Here is a 26,706-nt window from a genome sequence, read left to right on the forward strand (position 1 = left end):
CCCCCAATACAGCACCTGTGCCTCATGAATCCAGGGTTGGTTATTTTAATTTCCCATTTTTGTCTATAAAACAAATTAACATGTTGTATTAAAATGGAATATGATTACAAATTATAATTATATTTTGTTTTCAAGCCTGCAGTGTTACTGTGCTCCTATTAAGAACAGCCCCAGGCTTTGAATACTATCATGGAGAAACAGTGCCACCTTTGGATTACTTTCAGCCAAGCAATAGAGCAAATTACCTTTTGAGTATATACCAAAAAAAATGACCATTTCTTTGTCGTTTTAGGAAACAGTGAATAGCTTCTATATCAGAATCTGAACTACAGGTGCTACTATTGTTCCATGATGATACAGACAAAAAAATTAATTCATCATTGCATTGCTTTGGCCAACACAGGCTCCAGGACATAGCTGCTGTAACTGATGTCATCTTTGCAAAGTGTGTTGATGACAAGATTGGTCCTCGGTTGCATTTTAATCTCTTGTCCTGGCATAAATTAATTGGTTGCTTCACAATCACCAAGCTTACTGCATTTATGACCATGCTGAGGTAAAAAGTGTCATTCCTGCACAGGATTTTAATGTTTCACCTGATTAACGTGGGAATTACAGTAATCCGATTGGTCAATCCCTTCTGCCAAGCAGGAATTTATTCCGTGTAACAATAAACAATATCCTGGAGAGGGCGCTCTACCCAGTTCAGTTTGGAACAGGAGACCAAATCAGTCAGTGAACTTTTGCTGTCCACATTTTCCAACTCAAAGTGAGACACTCAGCATGAGTTCAGGCTGTGACCTATAGTCGCAGGTTAGAGCCTTGGCCTCATAAAGTACCCATAACTAGGCATCCACAGTAGTGGGCTACAGTTAGCCAATGGTACAGTGGTTTCAATTAGCCAGGATTACTGAGGTTTCCTCCACAGTAATGACACCCCACAACCCTTCACGCACCCACTAGCTAACCTGTCATAGTTTGTGAGATAAATCGCTCTTCTGATTGGCACAAGATCTCATGTAGTACTATGTGAATAAAAATGTGCAAAATTGTTTCTTGCTTTCAGAAAACTGATTTGTTGGTGCGCACATACTTAAGTTGCAATGTCCCTAGGCTGTATGTGCGGAGGTATAATCTTTCAGTTGGTTGTGACCTCAGGCTTTTTTGCATATAAAGTTCATCTATATATGGACAGACGATCTCTCACACATAAGAATATATAGTTGAAAATGGCAGCATGTCAAATGGTTAATGAATAATAATAAATTGATAGCACCAATCATTAATCATATAAATTGATACCAACAATACCAGATAAAGTGATGTGAAGCTGCTTAAAGTTTAATCGGTTCACAAAAACAAAATAATCACAATTACATCAAAAAAAAAAGTAAAAATAGTGCCAGTGTATCAAAAATGTACCTAAATCACATATCATGACTAGAAAATTCAATACCATTAGGGCATTTGTTCCCCTTCTAAATGTAACAAAGGTCAACAGAAATTTTTCCCCTAAGAAAAACATTATAAAAATGAGATCATACACATTTATATTTCTTGAACAGAAAAAAAGGACTTATATGTAGTGTTACACTTCTATGTGATATAGATAACAGAATGTTATAACAATTATATATTCAAAAATATTCTCTAAGTTTTTAACTTTGGTTTTCACACACATCTTTAATGCACAATTAACTCAAATTATTTCAAAACCAAGCGTTACAAAAGGCAACAATCCTTATAATATGAAAGGGAAATATAATTGAACCTTCACTTGAAATCCTCAAGCAATTTTTATCCTTCATGCAGAAAACCATTTTGAACAAATCTTGATTTCAGATAAATTGAAATAGCCCATCACATGTTTACTGGTTCTTTTATAGAATTTGTTTATTTCCACATATATATGTGAATTACTTAGTGTATAAAGAATCACAAAATTTTACATTTTTGGAAAATGTATGTTTTTTTTTCCAGATGTCATTTTGTACATGTTTCTCACTCTGGAGCTTCAGATAAAAGTTCTTTTCTCTTTTCCTTCCTCTTACTCCTTTCTCTCCAATCCCAGTCTTTTTCAATGTCTCGACCTTTGTCCCTTCCATGATCTCTGTCATGGTGTCTTGCACGGTCTCTACTCCTTGACTGAACTTGCCTTCCTTCTCTGAAGTATCGGTCACACTCTTGGTCCTTATTTCGATCTCTGATCCTTGATCTCTCTCTGTCTCTCCTGTTCCAATCTCTATGCCTAACTCTGCCTCTTTCATAGTCTTGATCTCTGTCCCTTTTATCATTATCATCTCCTTCCCTTCGCTTTTCCACTTCTCTTCCTCTACTACACTCTCGCTCTTGCTCGCTGTTCCCATAATTGCTAGAGTCCCTGTCCCACAGCCTGCTGTGTGAGTCATCCCGCTCTCTCCTTCCATCCCCAGACAATTCCCACTGCCTCTCCACTGATAAACAGGGAGGGACTTGGGCCTCTACCTCATCATGGTGGTAACCCCCAAACATCCTTTCCCTGCTTTCATTGTGCAGTTCTGGATCACCTTTCACACCAATTCTCATATCAGGAGAGTGCCTCCAGTCTTTCCTGTGGTAGTCAGGTCTGTTTCCCACATGGTGTGGTAGAGCAATTGGACCCTCAATAGGAGTGGGAAGTAAAGGACCGGAACGGCGCAATAGTCTATCTTTTAACATATGATTCTGACCTTCAAAACCAAAGCTTAGTTGTCCTCCACTGTCTGTAAAATTGTCCCAAATATCATGAGGCTCTCCAAACTGGGAGGTTGGAAGCCCTCTCTGCCTTTTCAGGTTGGATAGCTGAGGGCCTTTTTCGTTTTCAAAAGACTCCCTATACTGGCCTAAAGGCACCCTCTGACTGTGAAGATGGGGGGAAGGCACTCTTGGAGGTCCAAAGTCTTGAGGTGGGCGGAAGCGTTGCCCTCCAATTTCACCAACTGCTCGTGAGTAGTGTGTCTGTGAAGAGCCTTGACTTTCTCTATATATATGTGGAGTTTGCCCTTGTTTTATCTCCATGTGTTGTTGATAAGAAACACTGTTACACTCTTGATCATCAGGGAGTCTTAGTGTACCCAACGAGGGCTTTTGAGACGTATGATCCATAAATTTACAGTGGTGATGGTGTCCTCGAGAACCATGTAAATTAGTCAGTCGAAGACCTCCATTATGAATCTGCCTGATATGGGGTCTTCTTGATCCAGAACAACTGAAAGAGGAACTTAATTGGTGTGAATAATTTTGTACATCTAAAGGTGGGGGAGAACAACTACCTTCCATAAATTGGTCTGGGGACAGGCCTCTCTGTCCAATATTATTGGGAAGCAAATAACTCCTAGCCAGTTCAAATTTTGCAGGAGGCCGCTTTTGACTCACAAGTGAAGAAGGATCAGGACCTCTTGGAACTGACACTTCTGATGGGAGATGTCTACAGGGATTATCAGTATGCATTTTTTCACCTCTCCGATTCTGGAAGGGAGGACAAGGAACAGTGGGCTGAAATTTGGAGTCCCTGAACTGGGGCTGGTCACTTTCTCCCTGAAAGAGGGGAGATTCATGCACTGGAAATGACTTACGTGAAGACCGAAAAGGAACAGAATGTGGCATTTCCTCAGGTCCCCTAAAGTCAGGACTTTTTACTCCCACTGATGGCATAGTGGATTCATAAGTATCTACCATAGATGTGTTACTTCGTGTTACATCATGGGAGATTCCAGGAAGCTCAGATGACCGTTGAGAGGTTTTGTTTCGCAGAATGCTCCGATATGGTATCTTACTTGGTTTAGACCCTGATGACTGAAGACTCGAAAGTTCTTTATCTTTTAAAATGCTTGCAGAATTCTGGCAATTAGCATAAGGGATCACTTCAATTTCAGCTGAAGATTTCTTTTTAACTGCACTCTCCTGTAGAAAGTCACCGTGCATTTCAGGATTTATTTTTTCTTCAAGCGAAGTAATGGATACCTCTGAACTCCTTGCATCCAAATAAACTGACTCAGGTGGTGTTACCATTGGTGACTGTGATATGCGGTCTAGCTTTAATGATATTGAATGCTCAACGGAAAATTCAGCATCACTATCTTTTTCCATTCTGTCAGATTTTAGTTTTTGGTTGGCTGCTGCTTGCTGAGGATCCTTTCTCTGTCTTGGGTCCCTTCTCTGATTAATCACTGGGGCAGCTGGAATTTTTGCCATTTCTTCCTTTCTGCTCAGCTGTAGCAACTCACTGTTTGCTATATAAGGCTTTAAGGGTGGGGACATCAAAGCTTCAGACACAGAAAAGTGGGCTAAAGACACCCCTACAGCTGCTCTCTGTTGACGAAGAGCCTCCTCTTGCTCTGCTACCTCCCGTTCATGCTCTTCAATTTGCTTGTTCAGCTCCTCCAGCATTTTCCGTTGCTCAGTTAACGTTAAGGACTCACCTCCAGAAACACAGTCTATTTTGGGTGAGATTTGCCCCTTCATTTGATGAGGACTGTCAGTAGCACTACCTTTCACTTCTTCAATGATAATTTCATCTTCTGGGTCATATGCTACATCATCATTAGAAAAAGCCTTGCTTAACATACTGGTCTGAATTTTGTGTGCAGGTCCCACCCCATAGCCCATTCCTGGATTATATTCCTCCTCGGGGTCATAAGGTCTGTCATCTTCATCTTCCTCCACCCCATATGTCATTCCTGAATTATACTCCTCCTCAGGGTCATATGGTCTGTCATCTTCACCATCCTCCACCCCATAGGTCATTCCTGAATTATACTCCTCCTCAGGGTCATACGGTCTATCATCTTGACCTTCCTCCAGCCCATAGGTCATTCCTGGATTAAACTCCTCTGAAGGGTCATATGACCTGTCATCTTCATCTTCCTCCACCCCATAGCCCATTCCTGGATTATACTCCTCCTCTGGGTCATACGGTCTGTCACCTTCGTCTTCTTCCATCCCACAGCCTATTCCTGGATTAAATTCTTCCTTGGGGTGATTTTGTTTGCCCTCATCTTCATCCACTTTCTCCTTGGAAATCTGTCCAAACCGTTGGACTATTGGATCAAGCATAGGAGCAGGAGATATTTCCATATTTACTAAGTTCTGCTCTGAGGGGGGCAGTGAGACATTTGAGTCTAGTTTATTCTTACCAAACAGTGTTTTCAATATGGTTTGAAGTGGAGAAATTGAGGGGGCAGTGGTGGGTGAGGAAGAATCCTTGCCTGAGTTGGCGGTAATCTGTACAGAAGCTTTGACAGGCTTTAGCTGGTGCAGCAGTAATGAGGTTGAGAAGGAACTTGAAGACGAATCAGATGAACTAACAGAGGATGGAGAGCCAGGAGGTGTTGTGCTAATTAGCATCTTCGGATTGTACACTCTAGCTTTGTCTTGATTTATATCAGCACTGGGAAGAGAAGGTAGATGTGGAAGACTAGTGTGATCAGAGTGCCCAGTTTGAAACTTGGAACCTTTCTCTTCATCTTCTTCACCTTGCATGACTCCAGAGCACTTTGGTTTCTGGCAAATAGCCAGTCCAAGGAGAAGGTTGGGATGATTTTTTTCCAGCCCTTTAAAGAAAAGACAATTTTTTTAAGAAACTGGGCACAGAGGAAATGTCCTGCCTACAATTTGTTTCTATGAAATTTTATATCAATTTTTTGTTAATACTTTAACACCAGTCACAAATATTTAAGACACTGTGGGGTCAGTAAAGGAGTCGGTTTCTCTTAGAGAAAGAACTGTTGTTTTTGCACTTTATAGTGTAACACTATAATTTTCCAAAAAAAAGAAATGTTATTTTCTATTCAGAGCAGTTGACAAAAATGAGATATGGAGTGCTTCTTAAAAGCATTCAACTGATAGACGTGCTCTTGATGCAAACACCACATGCAGGTGAAATTCCAGCTGAAAGACCAACATTTATCCATAGTATTACTCAGGAAGAAAGGCTTTCAGTCAACAATCTATTTCCCATTTCACTGCACAGCAGTGCCCCCTACATCTGCTAAATGCCCGTACTATAATGTACAGTACTCAATGACTGCTCATTTCTACATATTCCTGCTCACAGCTGGCTAATGATATGGCTCAAGCACAAACCTGAAATTTCTGGACCATAGGGCTTAAGACCTTAAGTTACTCAGCCACTTGAGAGTTATTGAGGAACAAAAATATAATAGAAGTGAATTTTTACTCAGAGATGACAACAGGACTAGAATTTGATCTGCATGAGATGTTTGAAAAACACAAAAATACTCATCTTGTCTTCTTGTGTTCTTGGAAAGAAAACTTTCAAAAAACCTCAAAATAAAATGTTAACATAGATTTTAATTGTACAGATGAGCAAGTAATAGAATAAAATCATAGTCCAGAATTACTTTTCCACTTCATTTGCTTCAAATATACAGTTCTGGAACACATTTGCTTGAACAAACTCTACTGCCTCTAATTAAAGACCTTATGGTGCAAGCTTCAGCAGCTTCATTTTGGAGAGATTTAAAGTGACAGCAACTCCTTCAAATGAACAAGAAAAAAATCAACAGTGTATGACTACCGGAAAGAAATACAAATATGAAATTACGTAGAAGAATCAGTCAAGGCAAATAAAATGATAAAGATGAGAGATGAAGTTCTCACTGATGTACTGTTAAGCATCTGTGACAAATGCATTCATATTTTTCCATTATTCTTTGGCACACATTCTTTAAGTTTGTAATATACAGTGCAAATTCAAATAGTTCTGTATTTGACTCAATATAGTTAAGTTTTGTCATTCATTAAGGTACCATGTAGCTTCAAATCACTGAGTAAAAAGAAGTTTATTTTTCAAATCTTAGAAAACCCATTTCACTAACAAAATATATAATACTATACATCCTTATGAATGCTTCCTACACATTCACAAGTCTTATTATCAGTGGAAGAGAGATCCTCCTGGTGACTTCACAAAGACACAGACTATACAATCACAGCAGATGTGTCATCATTACAAATAATGCTTATCATAATAATCCAGGAAACCAGGCTGTTGTGGACATAGATTAATACACCTTCAGATTTTGTGTGATGGGATCAGTTGTATGTTGCAGAACTTGTGTGTCCTATTTTTGTCCATGACATCCCACAGGCCTTTCACTTTGGTGTAATCGCCACCTCAACTCATTCCAGTACCTCAAGTGAATATCATAGTTCAGAATATACCATTCCTGCATAGAATGCAGATGAATATTGCCTAATTCTTTCCCCAAGTGAGTGGGCTTATCTTTGTAAATGTTTAAATACAGAGAGCAATCATGTTTTACATGAGACAAGAGCATCTTCTTTTTGTATGCAGTGGCATCTATTGTGTAGTGCTGAACACAGAATTAGATAAAACAAATTTTTCAATATGAAAAGGCATCGGGTAATGCGGTCTTGTATTACCCCAAAAAAGGTACTGGTTAGTTTTTGATTAAGAGGTGATGAAAAGGGAATTATGGTGAAAATGGTTAGCAATAGAACCGCACCCCTTCCGATTTCACACACAAAGCATGTGAAGTGATGTTTGAGAACCCACGAGACCTTGGAGTGACATCTATGAATGCACCACCCTGATATGTACAACATTCTTTATTGAGGGATGACGTGGTACAACATCAAACATGGCATGAGAGTATATGCTGAAAAGGAAAATATGCATCCCAGAAAGAAGCATACTCCAATGCTTCAGAAATGAAATGCTCAGAGATGCTCAGAAACGGAACAAATACATTTCAGTAATCCCGTAGGCAACGGAGTGGCAATTTTCAGAAAAGCACATATGGAGAAAAGGCACCCACATCACATATTATCACACCATTTTGTACTTACCATGATTAAAACTTTAACAACCACACTAAAACAAAACCTATTATAAGTGATAAGCAGAATGTCTGATTACAAAGAGCCCATTGTGTGTGACCACATGCTTAAGATTTACTGTGGATGTGCGTCGGGAAAGAACTTCCTATGTGGAAGGGACCCGGAGACCTGAATCCTTTGCAGTGCTTACCTGGCCCTTCAATGGGTACGAGTTTGGATGGGATGGGGGCTTTCGCACCAAGGGGGATGAGGTAGAGGTCTTTGATGCGGCGGCTGTTGTTAGCCACTACACCAAAGCGGCCCCTGCTGTTAAAGTAAGAGAAAAGAGAAATGTACGCCACTTCCTCCTCCTCTGTCGCTGGGTGGAAACGGATCAGGCACAGCTCCTAAAACAAACACAACTGCTGCATAAACCCGCTCCAAACAGAAAACTGGCTCTGCGATTTTGTAAGCAGTACCGCATACTGTACATGCTAATCATACTGCAGGGAAAGTCAATTTTACCTTTGTTAAGGATGTCTTGATTTTCGCTACATAGTCCCACACTGTATCGGGGGAGATCCGGCCACCAATCTGGATAGTGTCTGGCAAGTCCTGAACATGAACAGTGAGATTTCACCCTGTTACTTTTGGTACGACCTCACAACTGTCTTGATTTACACAATTTGTGGATCAGTTAATGATAAGATTTATGACAGACCTCTTTCAGGGACCCGGAGGACCCAGAGACCAGGTAAGCCTTGATGACAAACTTGGCTACACTGTGCATGTTGATAAAGCCCTTCCACAGGACCTCCTGCTTAGAGAGGAACAGGGCAGTGTCCCCACCTGGAGGGGAGTGTGAGTCCATCATGCTGAAATGCAAATTTAGGGGATAATCTTAATGCCCAACTCATTTATGGCAGCCTTCTTTGTAAGCACATGTAGCACAGACACAGATTCATGTACAGATATGGAACAAACTACTTTCTCAACCAAACAACTAATGTAGCACTGGGATGAAAGGATTTCCACTACATCATTTACAATTTGCGTGTGGAGGCCAGTAAAGAGGTATAAGCACCTGGAGGATGATCCAGAAGCAGTGAAGAATCGCATGGCTGATGAAGAGGTAGGTTTAAGCAGGATAGATTTGGGAACAGTGGGAGGGGGAGGGGGAGGGAGAGGTGGAGGGGCAGGTGGAGGGAGAACTGGCATGATGTCAAGCTTGGACTCAAAGACGCTTGACACAGTGGGGACAGCTGAGGTGACAGTGATGGGTGGGCGGTAACTGGCTGTACGTGGATCCCTGCCTGCAATGACAACGGAGGGCACCGCAGGGATGGTGACGGGTTCAGCCAATGTCACAGTGCTGCTAGTGTCATCCGGGGAGGCCGGGGACTCCATGATGTACATCTCACTGTCCAGTGGAGTGCGTGATGAGTCATCACCCAAGCAATCCCCGACCTTGGAACTGCGGCACAGCTGTTTGGCTTTGGGTTCAGCTTCAGCTTTTTTGTTGACTGAATTTTTGACTTTCTTTGGAATGGGCTCTTCTTCAGCTGAAATCTGGCCTAAAGGACAGAGGTACAAAAGCAAAACTGGTTAATTATCACTGCGTGTCCGCATTCACTACACAGATGAACAAGAATTTAAATGGGTAGACACTTTAATATGGCGTCAGGTGTGCAGTATTTGCGGGTTTCTTCAGTTACTGACCGGTGCATATCTTGCAGTTAAGGTTGAAGAGGTGAGTCCTGTGCTCAGAAGTTGTGTCTTTCAGCATTTTGCTGAAGAGGTCTGCATCAGGACTGACCACATTAGGCTGTCTAGGATTAGCTGGAGCAGATAGGTGGCTACGGTCCTCTCGTTCCTAAACAACAAAAGGCCCAGATCACAACAGACTCATAATGCATTAAACTCATTATCTTCTTAGAATGGTGTATAGAGTATAATTGTTGTGTTTGAAGTCTTAACAGAAGCTATGGCAAATGAAAGAGATCAAAGAATGAGATCATAATTCAAGCCGTCTAGACATCTAATTTTGATAAAACTGACATATAATTCAAATTCTGAAGAAGACTTCATTTGATGTGTGCTTCTACTGACAGCTACTGATTTAGCAGAGTTATGAGCAAGCTGCAGTGCAAGCAGAACACAGAACACACAAAACTATGGAGGCAAAAAGCTTTCGAGAAATGGAATATGCTTCCTGTAAGGCATTGCTCAGGAGTTTGGGGCATTCGCGACTTTACAGCCATTGAGCAAATAGCACAAGGGGTGCAAGCACTACATGGGATATGCAGCAGGAACAAGCCACCACTTACAGGTGCAGAAGCCATGCAAGGTGATGAAGAGGTGGCAGAAATACATGCATCTCCATCTGGCGCAGGAGGAGATTCCTCCATGTCTGCACAGGGAGAGTGCCCCTGCTTCAGGCCTCGCTTCAGCAGCCCTGCCCGGGCTTTGGGACTGGGCTCCAGGACCTGCCCAAAAAAAACAAACATTTAAGAATTTTTCAGGCTCTTAATCCAGGTTTATTTATGTGCCCCTAAAACACTCCCTCCCAGCTACCTCGGCCTTCTCTGGGTGAATCCATCCTGCAATGCCTTTAGACAAGAGCTCTTCTGGGCTCAACCTCACCAGCTTAAATGGGGTCACCTCACCCATTACCACCTGATAGAATAACCCCTGGAAAACACAAAAGAATTCTTACTATTATGGATTTGTACAAAAGGGAATACAGCATACATTACAAATGTAATATCTCAGAAAGGTTACACTGGATATAAAACAAATAACTAGACTAACAGAAAAAAACTTGCACAGGATTACAAATGCATTATACAAGATTACATGATAAGGCATAACACGCATAGAAAAGGTTTCTCTACTCACCTTGTTTTTTGGATCTTTAAGGTTGAACATAATTGATCTGTATTTTCTCTTGTAGTTGTTGTCAGTGTTTAAAAATAGGCAGTACATTTCCTTCTCAATGCTGACAGCGAGCTTCCCAACACTACTCTCAGACATGTCGAGGTCATCACTGTCACTCACCCTAAAGGGGGCATATGTGCAAGAGTCATGAATTTCAACTTTCAATATTATGTTCCAATAATTCTAAAACCTGCATCTCCATGCATAAAACCTGTGCAGGAAAAATAGACACATTGCCTATATATAAGCAGAATAAAGTAAAAAAGAGAATAATAATAATCTCTTGTCTTTAAAATAAACCAGTGTAATCAGTACAAAGCATTAATCATTGTGATTACATTAATTTAGTAGCCCAGTGACGGATCCCTGATCTTCTTACCTTTTGCCCAGTATTTCCGTAAGCGATCGGCGAATGTTGTGTCTGATTGTAATGTTCGGCTGGGGAGGCTTTGAGGGGGCAGCAGGGGCCAAAGACGGTGCTGGGGGAAGATGCTGCTGTCGGGGCAGTTTACTGGGGACGCTGTAGGAGGCCGTGCTCAACCTCAAAGCGTCCAGGGCGTGATGACTAGAGGTGGGTGAACAGGAAGGCTGGGAAGTGAGAGCTGGAGCTGGGCTGCGCTTTCTGGAGGTGGGACACTTGCTTGGAGGAAAAGTGGAGTCCTTAGAATCTCCATCACTGCTCACAGGCTTGGACACAAGCTTGATCTGCTTTGAAGGAGGGTCTCCCATGGCTGTGGTCTTTTTATTTCCCCTGGGGAAGGTGAAGCCAAGTGGCGACTTCTGCTGGAGCTGTGAAGACCCTTTCTTGCTGTCTATCTCCTCACTCTCCTTCTGAGCTGTTCAAATACAGCACAAAGGAAAACAATGAGCCCCATACAATCCTTAAGTACCTGATCAGAATGCCATACTTTTCATTTGCATTCAACAAAACATGCACTGTGGGTTTCCAGTTTTAAAGGAGAAATTATAGGCAGCCAATATCACGCAAAATTTAAAATATCAAACAGCAACTTCAGCGTCATAAGATGAAGTATTAATGCACATACATACATACCCATGAGTCAAAGTAAATAAAGCATGCAGCAGGTTGAATTATTTCGATACGGTAAGATAATTTTCTAATTATACACATAATTGCAAAATAATTAATGATACACATAATTGCAATATAATTAATGAAAGACATTTTCATGAGAAACCCTTAAGAAACAAATATGCTTCCATGTACATTGAACTGCGATTCAAATATTTTTTTTTAAAACCAACAATCTGTTAAAACAAACCATTTTAAACGAAGTGAGCAAACAATGTATTGTGAAATTGTATGTGTATTGAAATGAGTGAGACTTCTCCAGATCACTGTAACATTAATCCTTTAGTATTCACTGGCCAGCAATTGTTCTTTAGCTGGCTGTCCCCTGATCACAGTATTACTTGGAATTGCTATGTCATGGAGTTACATAAGTGGTGGTAAACTACACTTCACACACTCAAACCTTTCTCATACATAAAAGCTCCATATATGGCTAGCTGCAATTAAATATGCAGCAAGTGACCTGTGCCACAGCAACAGGGCAGGCATGCCAGCAATCCTTGGGTCTGGACACAGTAAAGTAATAGGCTTCATTCAGGTACTTCCATTAGTGATACAGTCTATTTGAAAAATTGCAAATGTCCCTGGGATAGAAACTGGAATTTGAAACAAATTATTTGTAAATACTTTCCCCTGTTGCAAATCTATTTAATTTAGTCCCGTAGAGCTGGAGACAGAATTAGGTACAGTACAGACTATTAGCAATTTATACACTGAGCAAAAGAGTTGGTATTGAAAATGAAAATGAATGTCCAAATATGTGGATACTTGTACTTCATATTTTAAATTATAAAAGCAAATGAATGAAATGAAATGAATCAAACTGTTATTTGAATGCACTAAAATGTGGATGTTGAACCAACTGAATTAGACAAATTTACTGATCGGTGGTTGAAAAATATGTGAGGAAAGCTGAACTTTGAGCAAATAAAACATTTCATTGTATAATTATTTCACACAGACGAGCAGTGGAATTGTAAACTGTAAATTGTGTGATACGGTGCTAAAATTTATGGGAGGACCTCAGTATCAGCATCCTGTCACCAGCGCAGACACAGAACAACTGATCTCAATAGTAATCTCAGATCTTCAATGTTCAGAGGAAAAGATGACCTTCAGCATTCTGAATTACAGGTTTCATGATATGACTGCCAAAAATATGCTAAATTTTCATTTGGTACCTATCAAAATTTTATAAATTTTATTAGCACTGATCTTAACATTAGCCTACTTGCATTCCTGCTAGGAGGCATCTCTTCCCAGAGCTTTGGCAGGGTTACATTTTGTTTTGGACATACGCAAACACTAAGGGCTGGTAGCCCAGACATGCATTAAGCCTAGTCCAAGCTCTTCATTGAATTTTGTTTTGTTTTAGTATAGGATGAGGCTTAAAACATGTCTGAGAAACCAGCCATAAAGGTTAAAACCAATCATCCGTATTCTTCAATGAATCTACTGCCCGAATAAAACCATTCCCATGTTCTCAGATATTACCAGGACTTTAAAGTTAAAATAACCACCAAGTTAGTCCTTCCAAAAGCAGGAAGTTTTTTTTTTTTCTCAAGTTACACTCACTTGTTCGATTAATATAGTGCAATTATTAATGCTTTAGAAACAGTCACAGCTGTACAGCAGTGGTCTCCATAGAACATCAGATGTTAAGAGAAGTTTGCAGTGCTGGAAAGTAGTGTGTACCCAAAACACTGCATTTATTTAAGTCACACAAGTCTGCAAATCTGTATAAGCAGTAGCATAAATTTAGCTAAATATGTTTATCAACAAAATGATTTGGGCACAATTCCAATGTTTGAAACAGAAATAAATTTGATATATACAATTTCTTCAGAAGCCACAGGTGATTTTGGATAGTTCAATTTCAGTGCGGTTATGCAGCCTCCATCTCAATTCATTTCAAATTCTCAATGAGAAACTGACACTAGTTTTCTAGATCTACAGATATGTAAATGAGTTTTAAGGGAGATTAAGGTTTTGTTTTTTGCTCAGGTCTTCACAACTGGTTGGACAGGCAGATGCAACAGTTTGAAGTGCAAGGAATTATTCAAAATCTACAAATTTTAGGACCACACTACTTGACAATATTATTAGTACAGCTCCCTTAGAAAAAATAGGAATGACTGGGTATCATTACAGATGCAAAAAGCATTTCAGTACTTTTTGTGATCTATAAATAAACTTCCAATTATACAGCTTACAACATTGGCAAATAGGTGATCAGGTATTACAAGTGAACATGGCAAAACGGTCTTAGTCTTGGATGCATTGCACCTTGTCACCGCTAGAGGGCAATGCACTTCGGTGTTTGTATTTCAGAAATCTGTTGATTCAGTTACAGCTCTAGGATACCAAAACCCAACAAGACCTCAAGCTAAAAATAAAGTGAAAGCCTGGATACATAGCAACACTGTAATTAACAGTATATTGCAATTTGCCACATGGTATCTCTCAACTATTCCAAGGTTTATCTACTTATGTTTTGAGCTCATACATTTGCAAAAACACTTCACGGAATCAACGAAGGCAAGCCATGTGCAAGTCAAATATGCATTTATAAATGTAAAGGCCCCTTCTGCTACTTAAGGTGTAAGAAGCTGAAAAGTCTACATAAAATTGTTTACTTTGCTATTATTTTCACTTACTGTGTAAAAAATCACTTGGTGGAAAGCATATTACTAGTGAACAGCTCATTTCGTCATGGGTATTTGGCTGGCAATAAAAGCAGTACTGATACATATTCTGGTAAACTGTTAAAATCATCCAAACACCTTCTCTTCTCTTAACCAGCTAAAATGCTCTCTATTAATGTCCTTTGTAGTTTGCAACTTGGATTTTTGGTACCAAATCACTTTCTTCTTTTTAATATCCCTGTCTCAGTGAATATCTCCATGCTGACAAATGTGTTCAGTAGTTGTAACGGCTGTGAAGCAGAGGCAGCCTGTTTGCCTTTCACACTGCAACCATGTAAGTGGCAGCACAGAGACAGTACAAGGTAATGGTAGGCCTTTTCATCACTGACTGTTCCTCTGGTCTTCATCTTTTCCAGGTTGTCTTCACAGCTTCATGTAAACAGTGTCATCAATAGGAGTCTTCAAGTACTCCAGGGCAGCAATTGTCTGGCTCCAAATCCCCTATCAAATTCTCCATGGTCTGAATCATGACTAAAACACTCCCTGGTTGCAAGACTGCTGTGTGTGATTCAAGGAAGGTTGCTAGGCTCTCCAAGCACAGCCCATTGGGCTGCTTGAGAGAGAACTGCAGCCATTAGGTGATGAGGGCCGCAACTTTGAAACAGCTGTTAAATGTTCAGGCAATCAGGTTTTTTATAAAAGATCAGCTGTGATGAAAACTTTTTATGAGACTTTCATCCCCAATCATGCATTTTAAATGCCACCTAAATTTTAAAACAGTGTTAAACATTCATATTACACTCATTGTCACATGTACTTGAATAATGAACGTGTTCCGGGCTTTTCAGAATTTCACAGTGAATGCAACCTCAGCACTCCAGTAAATAAGCTGCCTGGTCACTCCAGCCATTATGTGGAAAGCATAGTTCAGTTCTCTTCACAGAAAGGGGCTCAAAATGGATGATTTGATTTTGTGAAAGTTAGTCAACTGTCAGGGGGAAAAAAAACTGTGGACTTCATGTATCCAAAGCAACAGGCCTGGATAACATTCCCGCCAGGATCTTCAGGATGCAGCAGAAGTTATTCTCCATGTGTGACTCACATTTATTATTTATCTACAGAACATGGGAAATTTCCTGCTGAATCCTAGAGCCATTCCCCACCAAATAAGGAAGCAAGGTGGATCATTGTAATTACAGGCCATTGTCATTTTTAAGTATTTCATCCAAGACCATGTTCAAACAGACGGATAGTTATTTATCCTCCCACACTCCGCTTTTTGAGTTCCAGTCAAGTTCAGGAAATTGCATTCTACAGATACATGTTCTATATCTGACAGATCATGTAAGAAAAGAAACAGACGGTGGTAAAGTTTGTGGCATGGTTTTGTAAGACCTCCAAAAGGCTTTCGATACATTTGATCTATCCTCTTGATGAAATTGAAAGTTTCGAGTTTTAAAGAGGCTGTTATAAAATGGTTGAGCTCCTATCTCAAAGGCAGAGTACAGATGGTGGATGTAAATGGGGTGCAGTCCGAACCCAAACCCTCGGACTGCAGAGTCCCTCAAGGAACCATTCTTGATCCATGATTATTCCTATCATATGAAAATCATATGAAAGCTGCTTGTTCTTGTGACCTCAAGTATTGCATATGTCCCACACAGACAAAAGTGAGATACAACACACCTGGAGTTCTGAGATTCTTAAAGTCAGCAGATGGTTAACTGACAATAAGCCTTCACTTAATCTTGGGGAAACAGTCTGACTTGGGTCTAAGATGAAACTAAAGAAATCCCTCGGTTTTAAAGTTTTAGTTGCCGATATGTTGATCGCTGAGGAGGTATTTGAGACCGTTCACCACTCTGCAGCCTTAGGGGAATAAACTTCCAAATAACCTAAAAGAAATCAGTGCTGCAGGCAGGTTCACATCCTTATAAAAAAGATTGCTCAGCAGGGGTATGAGTCACTGAAAGTAACTGATCATTTTTAATATTATGCTTCTGCTGAATTTCTGTATTGTCTTAGTTTCTTACGGAGTTGTCTATTGTTTTCCATTGATTTTTATTGTTTCGTGTTGTGGCTGATTGCACTAAATTATGATATGTATTTTGAGACTGTAATGACTGTACAATATGACATTATTGTTCTCAAATGCCAGCCAGCCCACACACACACACACACACACACACACACACACACACACACACACACACACACACACACACACACACACACACACACACACACACACACACACACACACACACACACACACACACACACACACACACACACACACACACACACGGAAGAAATAAGCTTTTTAGATTTCTTGGGTTATTGTTGATTGTTTTTAAGACTGGTACTTGATGTTCCGGCTTGAACCTCCTCTGGTATTTTCAGATGATTACCAAAAAATTCAATCAATCAATCAATATTAAAATGTATGTGCTTGTGATTTTTAAATAAAATCATATATTGTGACCTACCTGCTGTGAAGAGAATCTTCAGAAGGATAAACAAAGCAGAATATGGGAAATCCATTGTACAATGAGACCAAACGCAATTGGATAAAAGTTATTTTGTGGCATATACCTAAAAAGACTGATTTTAAGAAATTATTCTACAAATAGCTAACCAGGAACTGCTGTGAAAATCCCAGGGATTTTCAGGGAGGAGGAAATAAAATTTTGATTATGGTCTAAGATCATAATACCTAAACCTTCTGAACGTATGCAAGTAAAAACAATGCTCAAATGACGTGCGCTTCTTTCAATAAGGCATCTTCTGCACTTTAATGACAATTTCATGAATGTGAACAACCTAATTAAGCTGCTTGTGCTACATTTAAAAAACAGTTTTAAGGTTACCTCAGTCACACACAACTCCCACACCTACCTTGAGCATTACACCATAGCTTAGCTTGGTGTTGCATACTTACCTGCTATGGACCCATGCCTCTGGAATGCAGTACTAAGCATTAATAAAGCTTGGGACAAAAAACACCTAAGTGACACGAAAATATTATCTATATACCGCATTGAATCCAGTAATAGGATTGGTAAGCAAATTTAAAGAGGAAAATCTTGATCAAACCTTACTATTTTAAACCTGTGAAAGAAGGTGAGGTTCTAGAGCCTTTTGAAAAGTGCACAGAGATTAATGAATAAGAAATAAATAACCATAGTGTTGAAAACCTCTGAGATACATACACGACTTGTAAAACACAGCCGATGGAATGGCTGTTGTCTTTTCTGGGTTTACTGTAATGCAATCATGGTCGCTGGACCATAAGGGTGCAGTTTGGTCTTGCTCCTCCACTGCCTCCTCCTCGCTACTGGACTCGTCCTCTTCAGCCCCGCCCCACGACTCCAGTGACCTTCTCACAGTCCTCTCGGACAGAGACCTTTTCTGGCACTAAGAATAAGAAGATCAGACAATGAACTAAATTAGCTCAATTTTCATTCACCAAATTCCAGAGCAACTCAACTGAGATTCGGTGAAGACCAGACTGTTCAGGGAGCACATGGGATGAGCCTGCTGTAATGCCAAAGTTATCAGGAAGAGTCTTGGAGTTTCCAAAATTTCCTCATACAGCCTCATCTAACTACATTCACTCAGCCCTACAGCTCTAACCAGCCCTAAAAGGCTGCTGACATTTTACAACAACACAATCACCAACCAAGACGACATCAAGACAAACTTATATTATGGGTTCTTTAATGTAAAGCCACTTAAATCCAATATTGTGGTATTCATACTAAAATCAACTTACAGTAGACACTAATTGGCAAGGCACTGGAAATACACTTTGGAGGTACCCTTTGGAGGGAGGTGCTAATGGCCTGCAAAGCACCTCCACAATTAACAGGAATTATAATGAGCTGGACTGTACAGAAAGGATACATGTTGCCATGTGCCTTGTATTATGGTGACCCTATCCTAACACTCGAAAAAAAGAAGTTACCTTAGGAAAGGTTTTTGTCACAAGTTTCTTTTGAGGCTGGGGTGTAGGTGAGGGCTCCTTCACCCTCGGGAGGGACTTCATGGCGGCTGCAGCATGTTTGAGGATGCATTCGGTACCACAGTAAACAGAGTCAGGCAAAGCACTTTTATCACAGCCAGGGCCAATACACTTGGGCAGCGAGCTGGTTTCCTCCACCTGCAAGCAAAACCAGGTCTCAGGCTAACCTACATTATAAACAGCAAATTTATATAGTCTTTTTCAAAACTTTTTGTTAAATAAAAATAGATGACTGTATTTGCATTACATTACATTGTATGTATGTATGTATGTAATGTAATGTATTTGTTGCGACTGGCAAACTGTATATATTTGCATGTTTAAATGGTTTCTGTAAGGTAGGTATGATTACCAGAATTTGGTTGTATTTACAGATATTACAGACCAATATGAAGTGAAATTTATTCTTGGGATGAACAAGCACAATTCTCTTGACTGCAATAATGAAATTTAAAACCTACCGGATGAAAAATTTTCATTTTCTTTTTCTCGCTGGGAGTGGTGGCTCCCTCTATTTCCCCCTTGATCGCCTGATATTCCTCATGATTCTCCTCCATACCAGCAGATGAGGATACTGCCTGACATGAAGGGCTTTCTGCAGCGCAGGAGGAAGGCTGCCTGTCCCCCTCCAGGCTCTCGCTGGCTGCTGCCTGGCTCATCCGCAGGGTGCAGTTGGGACAGGTGTAGTCCTTCCTGTTCCTCTCCAGCAGCCGGCCGTGCGCCTCGGTGATGCCCACACAGTCCCCATGGAACCACTCTTCACAGCGGTCACAGCAGATCATGAACCTGCACAGAGACAGCGCTTACAGCTACAACAGAGGCACCAAGGTTCTCCAAAACAGGAGGAGCGAAAGCATTATGAGTTTTTCAAGAGACGCAGCTCCTCTTGAAAAAGTCCTTTAATTGGAAATGTACAGTGATTTTTAGAGACTGTCGCAACTAATGGCTTGTTTTCTACGAAAAGCGGGCCGGTTCACACATACCTTTTGTTGTGCTTCTGACGACAAATGCAATAGAGGGTGTCGGGGCAGTGGCTCTTCCTGTCCGATTTACCAGGCAACTCTTCCTCCTCCTCACCGTTCAAGATGGTTTTCTCGCCCGCTGTGGGTTCGGGGGTCTTATGAGTAGACGAGGAGTCCTGACTGGTTCCCCCTGCTGAAGTTCCAGATGTCACTCCCCTGATGGCCTCGGGCGATGCAGGTCTATCCAGGCCATTCTGCTCATCTTCCTTGCCGAGGGAGTCTCCCTGTGTCTCTCTGCGTTGGCCCATCAGGTCCTTCACGTGCTGTTTCTTCAGCCGGTCCCGCAGTTCCTTCAGGGTGAGCTCGTCGCTGTCGGCCTGGTCTGAACTTGTGTCGTCACTGACAGACACAATGGGGGGTATCTCCCTCTCCAGTGGGTGCCTGGTGTCTGCAGCTTCTTCAGTGGTTCCAGCCTCTGCGCTGCCAATGGTGATGCTGGCTTCTGAGGGGGCTTCTGTATCACTGGGCATCTGGGACGGGGGTTTGGGGCTCTCCAGGCAGACAGGGGCACTCTTCCTTCCCCCTCGTCCTCGTTTGGTGGGTGAAATCGACTCTTCCGCCTCACACGCGCGCCTAGCCTGTCTGCCTCTTCGGCGAACGGGCCCGTTCCCACCATCCTCTCTGTCAGCAGACCCAGGCGTCCCTCTTTGGGCTATGGTGGTTCGGCGGAACCCCCAGGTCTTTTTAAACTCTTTGCTGGTTGGTCGTAAGACCTTCACAGGCTCCACTAGCTCTTCAGCATCGTCATTAGCATTAGCATGCCCCTCTTTCTCATCAGCCGCGGAAGCTGTCAGAGGAACAAAGGACAGTATTTCCTGAGCCCTTATGAGGAAAGACTGGTGCACCGTAAAAGACACAAGTCGTGTCACAGTCGCTCGCACAGCTGGACATGGCTTCTCAAAAACGAGCTTAAATAAAAAATGAAGTACATTCTGTAATAGTGATAAAATGCCCACAGGAAAGCACATCAATGCAGCTTATTTTTTATATTGGCTGTTGGGGGGGCCATTCATTTTACTTAGTAAGTTTCAAAATTAAGTTTCATCGTAAGAAAATTCTGAGCCTTGGCCTGTCTACAGTGTGATAGATTGTCACTGCTACCAATGTGGAACATCACACAGACATTGTCCAAAGTACCTTGAGAGGTGATATTCACAGCATCCTGGCTCCTGTCCAACCTTGGAGTTGGCGAGAGCTCAGAACTCACAATGAACGTAGCATAATGTTAAATAATACACACGGCCACTTAATCTAAAGATTAAAAGAGCGGAGTGAAAGAAGCATGCCTGGGGGAGAGGCAAGGCAGGTGTATTCTCCACATCCTCACCAATGTGAGCACTCACCTGTATTCTGGCTGTTGTCTTGGTCAGGGACACACTTCAGGCCTAACTGATAAGGCTCGCTACAGGACGGCAGGAGGGGGTCTGTGTCACTAAACATAGTCTCAAAAATGGCAGCTCTGTTGGGTGAACACAGAAGTTAAAATGACAGAACAGCCATTTTTGTGGTATAAATTCCAAAAGAAATTGGACAGAAATGTATTACAGATTACAAAATTACAGAATTATACATCAGTCCCTGGCAATGAAGGTCACTATATACTGAATATATACTGCATTCCAAATTTGAATTTATTTAAATTAAACTACATATTAACTTCTCCCACAGCATACTCCCAGTATCTAACAGACTCCCCTAAATACTAGGCCTACATATAGCGAAGTAAGAACTGCACTATGGAAACATTCAGTGTACAAGGTTGATAGGGCTGAAAGTGAAGGTAGAGTAGTAAAGATTCTGAACAAGCTGTAAAATGGCCGCGCAGCTCATAGGTAATACCTCAGCAGGCTCCCGTGTCAGGGAAGTTCCAAGAGGCAGGATTGACACCTGGCCACTGCCACCTCCTAGTTACTGGAGAAAACTCTGTATAATCACTGCTTTCACCTCCTGCCCATCACATATCATGGGCACAGGGCTGTAAGAGACATGAGAGAAAGGTGAGCTTCGCGTTATGTATTGACTGCCTAAAAAAAAAAAAATTTGAAATGGAAAATTTGCCACTATGGACTGGAATGCTTTGATCAAAAAACACTTAAAAACAGGCTGTTAGGTATTATGAGACAAACAAGATTTTTGGAGAAAGTGGAACATAAACCCAACAGAAAGCAGGCCTATACGCTCAATTTCAACAATGTTCTGCCAGATATAGTTTGAGGGGTTGCTGCATGGTTTATCTTGTTAAGGCATATCTCTAATGCATGGGTGCGTTGAGGCGCACGTCTTCCTTTCACATATCTATGTGATCATGACTTGCGAGCCTGTGGAGTGATAAGCAGCTGACATCATGGGCCACAGAGAGCACATACTTGCCTGTGCTCTCAACAGTCCATAGAAAATACAGCAATTGTAGAAAAATCATTTTTAAAAGGACAGAGGACACACAGCTCCAAAAACAACAAATCTCAGACTGGCTCTGCTTGGTCTCAAATAGGCTTCCTTCCAGGATTTCTGAGAGTACTGGTGAATAATGAGTAATGTGAGTACTGGAGAATAATGAGTAAAACAAGAGTACTGGAGAATGAAGAGTAATGAGAGTACTGGTGAATAAAGAGTAATGAGTACTGCTTAGGGTTAGGCGATAATGGGTCTCAGTCAGTGCGTTTAGGCCTACATGCACAGTTGACATCGATCTATATTAATAGCTCGATTTGGCCAAAGATGAGATTTAATTGGATTATTGTCGTTGTCCCAATATAGGCTACATGATTCGGAAAGAATCGATTTATTGACCGAGGTGTGTCTGACGAAGGCTTCTTATAAATCCTGCTTCTTCCATTTTGTGGCAACTTTTTGGAATAGTTCGTCATTCAGCGTTTTTCTTCCATCCATGTATTTTAGGATATTTAACTCCTTTAGTTGCGATAGCATGAAGTTGGTCTCCTCATCCGTCCAGAAATGTGTTTTTTTTTCACCATGATATTAGGGAGGGCAAAACGGAGCTTTAGAATGTCGCCAGCAGTGTATGCGTGTGAGTTCGACAATGCATTTCTCACAGAAAAGGTCGCCTTTTTTTTTTTGGTGATAGAAGTGACAATAATTAGCCTAAGTGGTACTGTGCTGTTAGCCTTTATTGATCGCCGTACAAGGTTAATGTGAAGTAGCTAGCACATGAATGGTACTTGCTCAATCGAACGGTAAATGTGAAAAACATTCGATTATAGTCAGCGGCACCGAAATTTTCTGTCACACCCTCAATAAACGGCAAAAGTCCCAGTAGAAGATTGAATTAAATCATTTAAAGATATATATTTTCTGAAACGTTATCGATTCAGCTTGGCCACCATGAGCGTATAGTTGCTATGTAAATTATGGAACATGCGCAGAACGCCTAGGTCAATTTCTGGCCTATTGAAGCGTATACATGCCGTAGTAAATTGACCCCCAACCGCATTATCTAGGTATGTTAGTCCGACTCTGAAAAAATCGACTTTGTACGATTTCAGTCAGACTACAGTGATTACATGATTTTTAAAAGTCCAGACAAAAACAATAAATCGACTTTTTCAAACATCATGTAAACCCACTGACTGTGGTTTAATGGAGTCCCAGAACGTAAGAAATGGCTTTATAACCCTTTTGATCACAGCATAGTGTAATAGTAGTAATAAAAAGTGTTTTTAACTAATGCTGACAGTGTTAGTTCCATAAATTATGTTGCTTAACTATGGACTTGTCTTAGCCGGTAACAAGCCTGACCTTGACGTGAGCAGTCACGTTTTTTGTGGGGAAAGAGTCACGGTGCTGCACTGTGGAAGACGGCGCAGCCGCCATTTTGCTGAAGCAGTCAAAAAAACAGCACAGCTTCATGCTTATGGCATGTTGTATTTATAAGTGTTTCATTAGATTTCTGGTATTACCTCCCTTACACCCTGCCTTTTTGACATAAACTAGGCTATATGCAGCTTTCTTTCCATCTTTTTCAAAGTGGGCTCACTCAAGAATTTTACCTTGTCCACCATGACTGCATCACACAGAATGTATACAGACAGTGAATGTAAAAGCATAACAGATCGTCATCAGGGGTAGCTAGAAACATATCATAGGCTATAACCCAAATCTTTTTATGGACACATTTATTTTTTATTACTGAGCGTTAACACATGCAATGTACTGTTTGGTAGCTGGCTAGCCACCATTACACATTTTCAATTATTGACCACTTGTAACAGTTGAGAATTAGCCTAACAGAATGAAATCTGCACTGTGCAGAAATAGCACTTATTAGCCACTAGTGTTAGTTTGTTTGCTACATTAACACTTTATGTTCAGTGCATCATTTCGTCATGGTTAGTTTCGATTCTAGTGATTCAGGTCTGGAGGTTCCATAGCTTTAAAATAAGTACTGGTGAAATGTTTTCTTTTTATTGAGCGACATCTTGACCAAGTTGAGTTATTTTTGTGCTTACATGTATTTGTGTTATTGAAAATATAGCCTACTTTCAAAGCTTATTAAACTCTGTTTAACTATTAATAATGTCCACTTGTTTAAGCAGATGAAATGAAATCATGAAACAAATTAATTCATGGCCGGCACTTTGAGAATGCAGATTTCTGAAAGCTAGTATCACCTCTTAAGGTACACTGAAATCCATCAAAGAAGCTCACAGAAGTAGGCTGAGTTGGCCATGTGATGACCACTCATTTTATACAGAACCATTTTTTTCCCACTCCTGTCCCAAAATTCCTTACTGTACTATGACTGCAGCTACTCTCCTCCCACCCGACACACAGGTGCAAATCTCCTCTCCCACTCAAGCCAGGCCATCTATTCATGCAGTAAACAACCACTGCTCACAACGCCTCTGTGGTAAAATTAGAGATCTAAAGAGTACACTCGGTATGAACAAAATCTTGATGATGTAGACTACATTGTTATTCACAACTACTGAACTGCCGGAAAAAGATAATCTTTACCTGTCAATTACCAATAGGAGTGCAGCAGTCCAGATGTATGAGAGCCAAATCTTTACCTGAGACGTGTCTCAAAAGTTGAGAGTTTATAGACCCCAGCAAACCTCAATTAGAACCACATCTGGCTCAATTAGTTCAATGTACCATTTAGTCCTTGACTGGAAAAAACAAACCAATGAATTGTAGGTATTCACAGCGCCCCCCCCCCCCCCCCCCCCCCCCCCACCCCCCACCCCCAGGTTTTTTAATCCCAAGTTGGAATACTCAATCATATTCACTGGCATGTTTCATCACTGAAAAACCCTCCATCACTTAAGTATGTGCAAGGTGTCAACTTTTCCAGTGGCTCCAGCTCATAAGCCTGCAGATACCAATCAACAACAGGAGCTGCTCTTATACAAAGACAAAGTACAATCCAGCCAACCTGAAACCTTTCCTCCTTGAGCAACGCAGCAACAACTAATTCTGATCCACTCCCACAGAGCTTCCAACCAGCAGCCACCAACAGTCAGGATAAAGAGTAGCCTATATCACTTCAGTGAAACCCAATGCACAAACAGGAAAATGCCTTTTCTTGTCCTGACACATAAAATGCAGTTTCATTACAATTTAAAGTGATTTCATCATAACATATTTAAACCAATACTCAAAATAAATAGGCCCACGGGGACCATGTTTTTGAGAGAAACGTTTGCAATTTAGCGAGAATGCAAGATATAAGGCAGAATAATTTACAAATGTAAAATGTTGTGCTGATCAATTGACAAGCTTTAGAAGAAAATTCTTCTTAAAAGTTAAAAATCTATTTTATCATTTAATTTTCAATCACTCGTCGGCGACAGATCACAAAGAAATGGTTTACTGTGCTACATATCACTAGTCACTAGTAGAGTTTACAGGAAGATATCACTTATTTTGCACAAACTGGCATTTCATCTTCACAGCATTGCCACTGTTGAGACAGGACAGCCAACACAAACGTCTTAGTATTATTTTGTTTCTGTCTCAATTTCTACCCAGTACAAATCCTACAGGTTTTAAGCTAGACATGCTGTTCCAACTTGATAATATTCACATATTCACCTTGCCTCAGGGTTGACTGCTTGTAATAAAGATTGCTTTATTTTGAATGGTCTGCTATTACTGTACACAATCAATGGCAGACCTGCTCATGATTTAGAGCTAATAGGTCCATCTCAATGGCAGTGATGGAACTGGTAGAAGAGATTTCTACTGCAATGGACAACAAGAAATATACTGTGGGGGTGTTTCTAGACCTAAAAAAAGCATTCAATACCATTGATCATGGCTTATTAATGAAGAAACTGGAGAGATATGGTATTAGAGGAATAGCACACTCATGGCTAAGTACTTACCTCAATGATAGACATCAATATGTACAAATAAATAACGTTGAATCTGATTTGTTGAAGGTTACTTGTGGGGTTCCACAAGGTTCTGTGCTAGGCCCTAAACTGTTTATATTATATACAAATGATATTTGTAAAGTGTCTAAATTGTTAAAATTTGTATTATTTGCTGATGACACCAATTTATATTGCTCCGGGAAAAGTTTGGAAGGGCTTCTGAATACAGTAGAAAGGGAATTGAAAGTCTTAAAGAAATGGTTTGATATTAACAAGTTGTCACTGAATTTGAGTAAAACAAAGTTTATAATATTTGGTAATCGGCAAATCAATAATCAAATAAACATTATGATAAATGATGTTGAAATAGAAAGAGTGTATGAAAATAAATTAAGAATTTGTAGTTCACTTTGCAAATTTTAAAAAATGTTTAAAAATAATGTGGTAAACAAATATAAAACAGAATTATGATCATTATTGTGTATGAAACATTTGGAACTTTTGGTTTTGTTCCTGTTCTGTTTTGTTTTTGTATAGCCTAAACCTAGTAGTGAAAGGGTTGCATATTAGAATATGTTATGTAATAAGGGTAGGTATAATAAGCTAAAGCTTCAGCCTACACCTTTTCGGTCAATATTTTTTGTTTTCCTTTTAATTTAATTTAATTTAATTTAATTTAATTTAATTTAATTTAATTTAATGCCTTATTGTTATTTATTTATATGTGCATTCTTTTTAGAAAATTGTTAATAAGGACCGAAATAAATTACTACTACTACGACTACTACTATTAGCTACCAAGCTTATTAATTTCTGTATATTAAAA

The 26,706-nt window shown here is 40.4% G+C and overlaps 1 protein-coding gene across 3 annotated transcripts in view; it reads right to left on the reverse strand.

Annotated features, from left to right (window-relative positions):
• Window positions 1–1,315: 1,315 nt before the first annotated feature.
• Window positions 1,316–26,706, reverse strand: part of si:ch73-181d5.4 (death-inducer obliterator 1) — a 29,329-nt gene continuing 3,938 nt past the window's right edge. For all 3 annotated transcript variants that reach the window (XM_035381851.1, XM_035381853.1, XM_035381854.1), the window contains exons 2-17: window positions 21,382–21,517; window positions 20,886–21,001; window positions 19,504–20,329; window positions 18,982–19,306; window positions 18,464–18,658; window positions 17,709–17,913; window positions 11,138–11,594; window positions 10,720–10,879; window positions 10,396–10,512; window positions 10,149–10,307; window positions 9,541–9,694; window positions 8,906–9,395; window positions 8,543–8,696; window positions 8,347–8,436; window positions 8,033–8,228; window positions 1,316–5,570 (exon numbers count right to left, since the gene is read on the reverse strand). In XM_035381851.1, the coding sequence (XP_035237742.1) occupies window positions 2,002–5,570; window positions 8,033–8,228; window positions 8,347–8,436; window positions 8,543–8,696; window positions 8,906–9,395; window positions 9,541–9,694; window positions 10,149–10,307; window positions 10,396–10,512; window positions 10,720–10,879; window positions 11,138–11,594; window positions 17,709–17,913; window positions 18,464–18,658; window positions 18,982–19,306; window positions 19,504–20,329; window positions 20,886–20,982 (7,194 nt within the window). In that variant the 5' untranslated portion in view covers window positions 20,983–21,001; window positions 21,382–21,517 and the 3' untranslated portion in view covers window positions 1,316–2,001. The remainder of the gene's footprint in view (window positions 5,571–8,032; window positions 8,229–8,346; window positions 8,437–8,542; window positions 8,697–8,905; window positions 9,396–9,540; window positions 9,695–10,148; window positions 10,308–10,395; window positions 10,513–10,719; window positions 10,880–11,137; window positions 11,595–17,708; window positions 17,914–18,463; window positions 18,659–18,981; window positions 19,307–19,503; window positions 20,330–20,885; window positions 21,002–21,381; window positions 21,518–26,706) is intronic.

This window comes from Anguilla anguilla, chromosome 11, assembly GCF_013347855.1.
Source record: "Anguilla anguilla isolate fAngAng1 chromosome 11, fAngAng1.pri, whole genome shotgun sequence".
Classification (NCBI taxonomy): domain Eukaryota; kingdom Metazoa; phylum Chordata; class Actinopteri; order Anguilliformes; family Anguillidae; genus Anguilla; species Anguilla anguilla.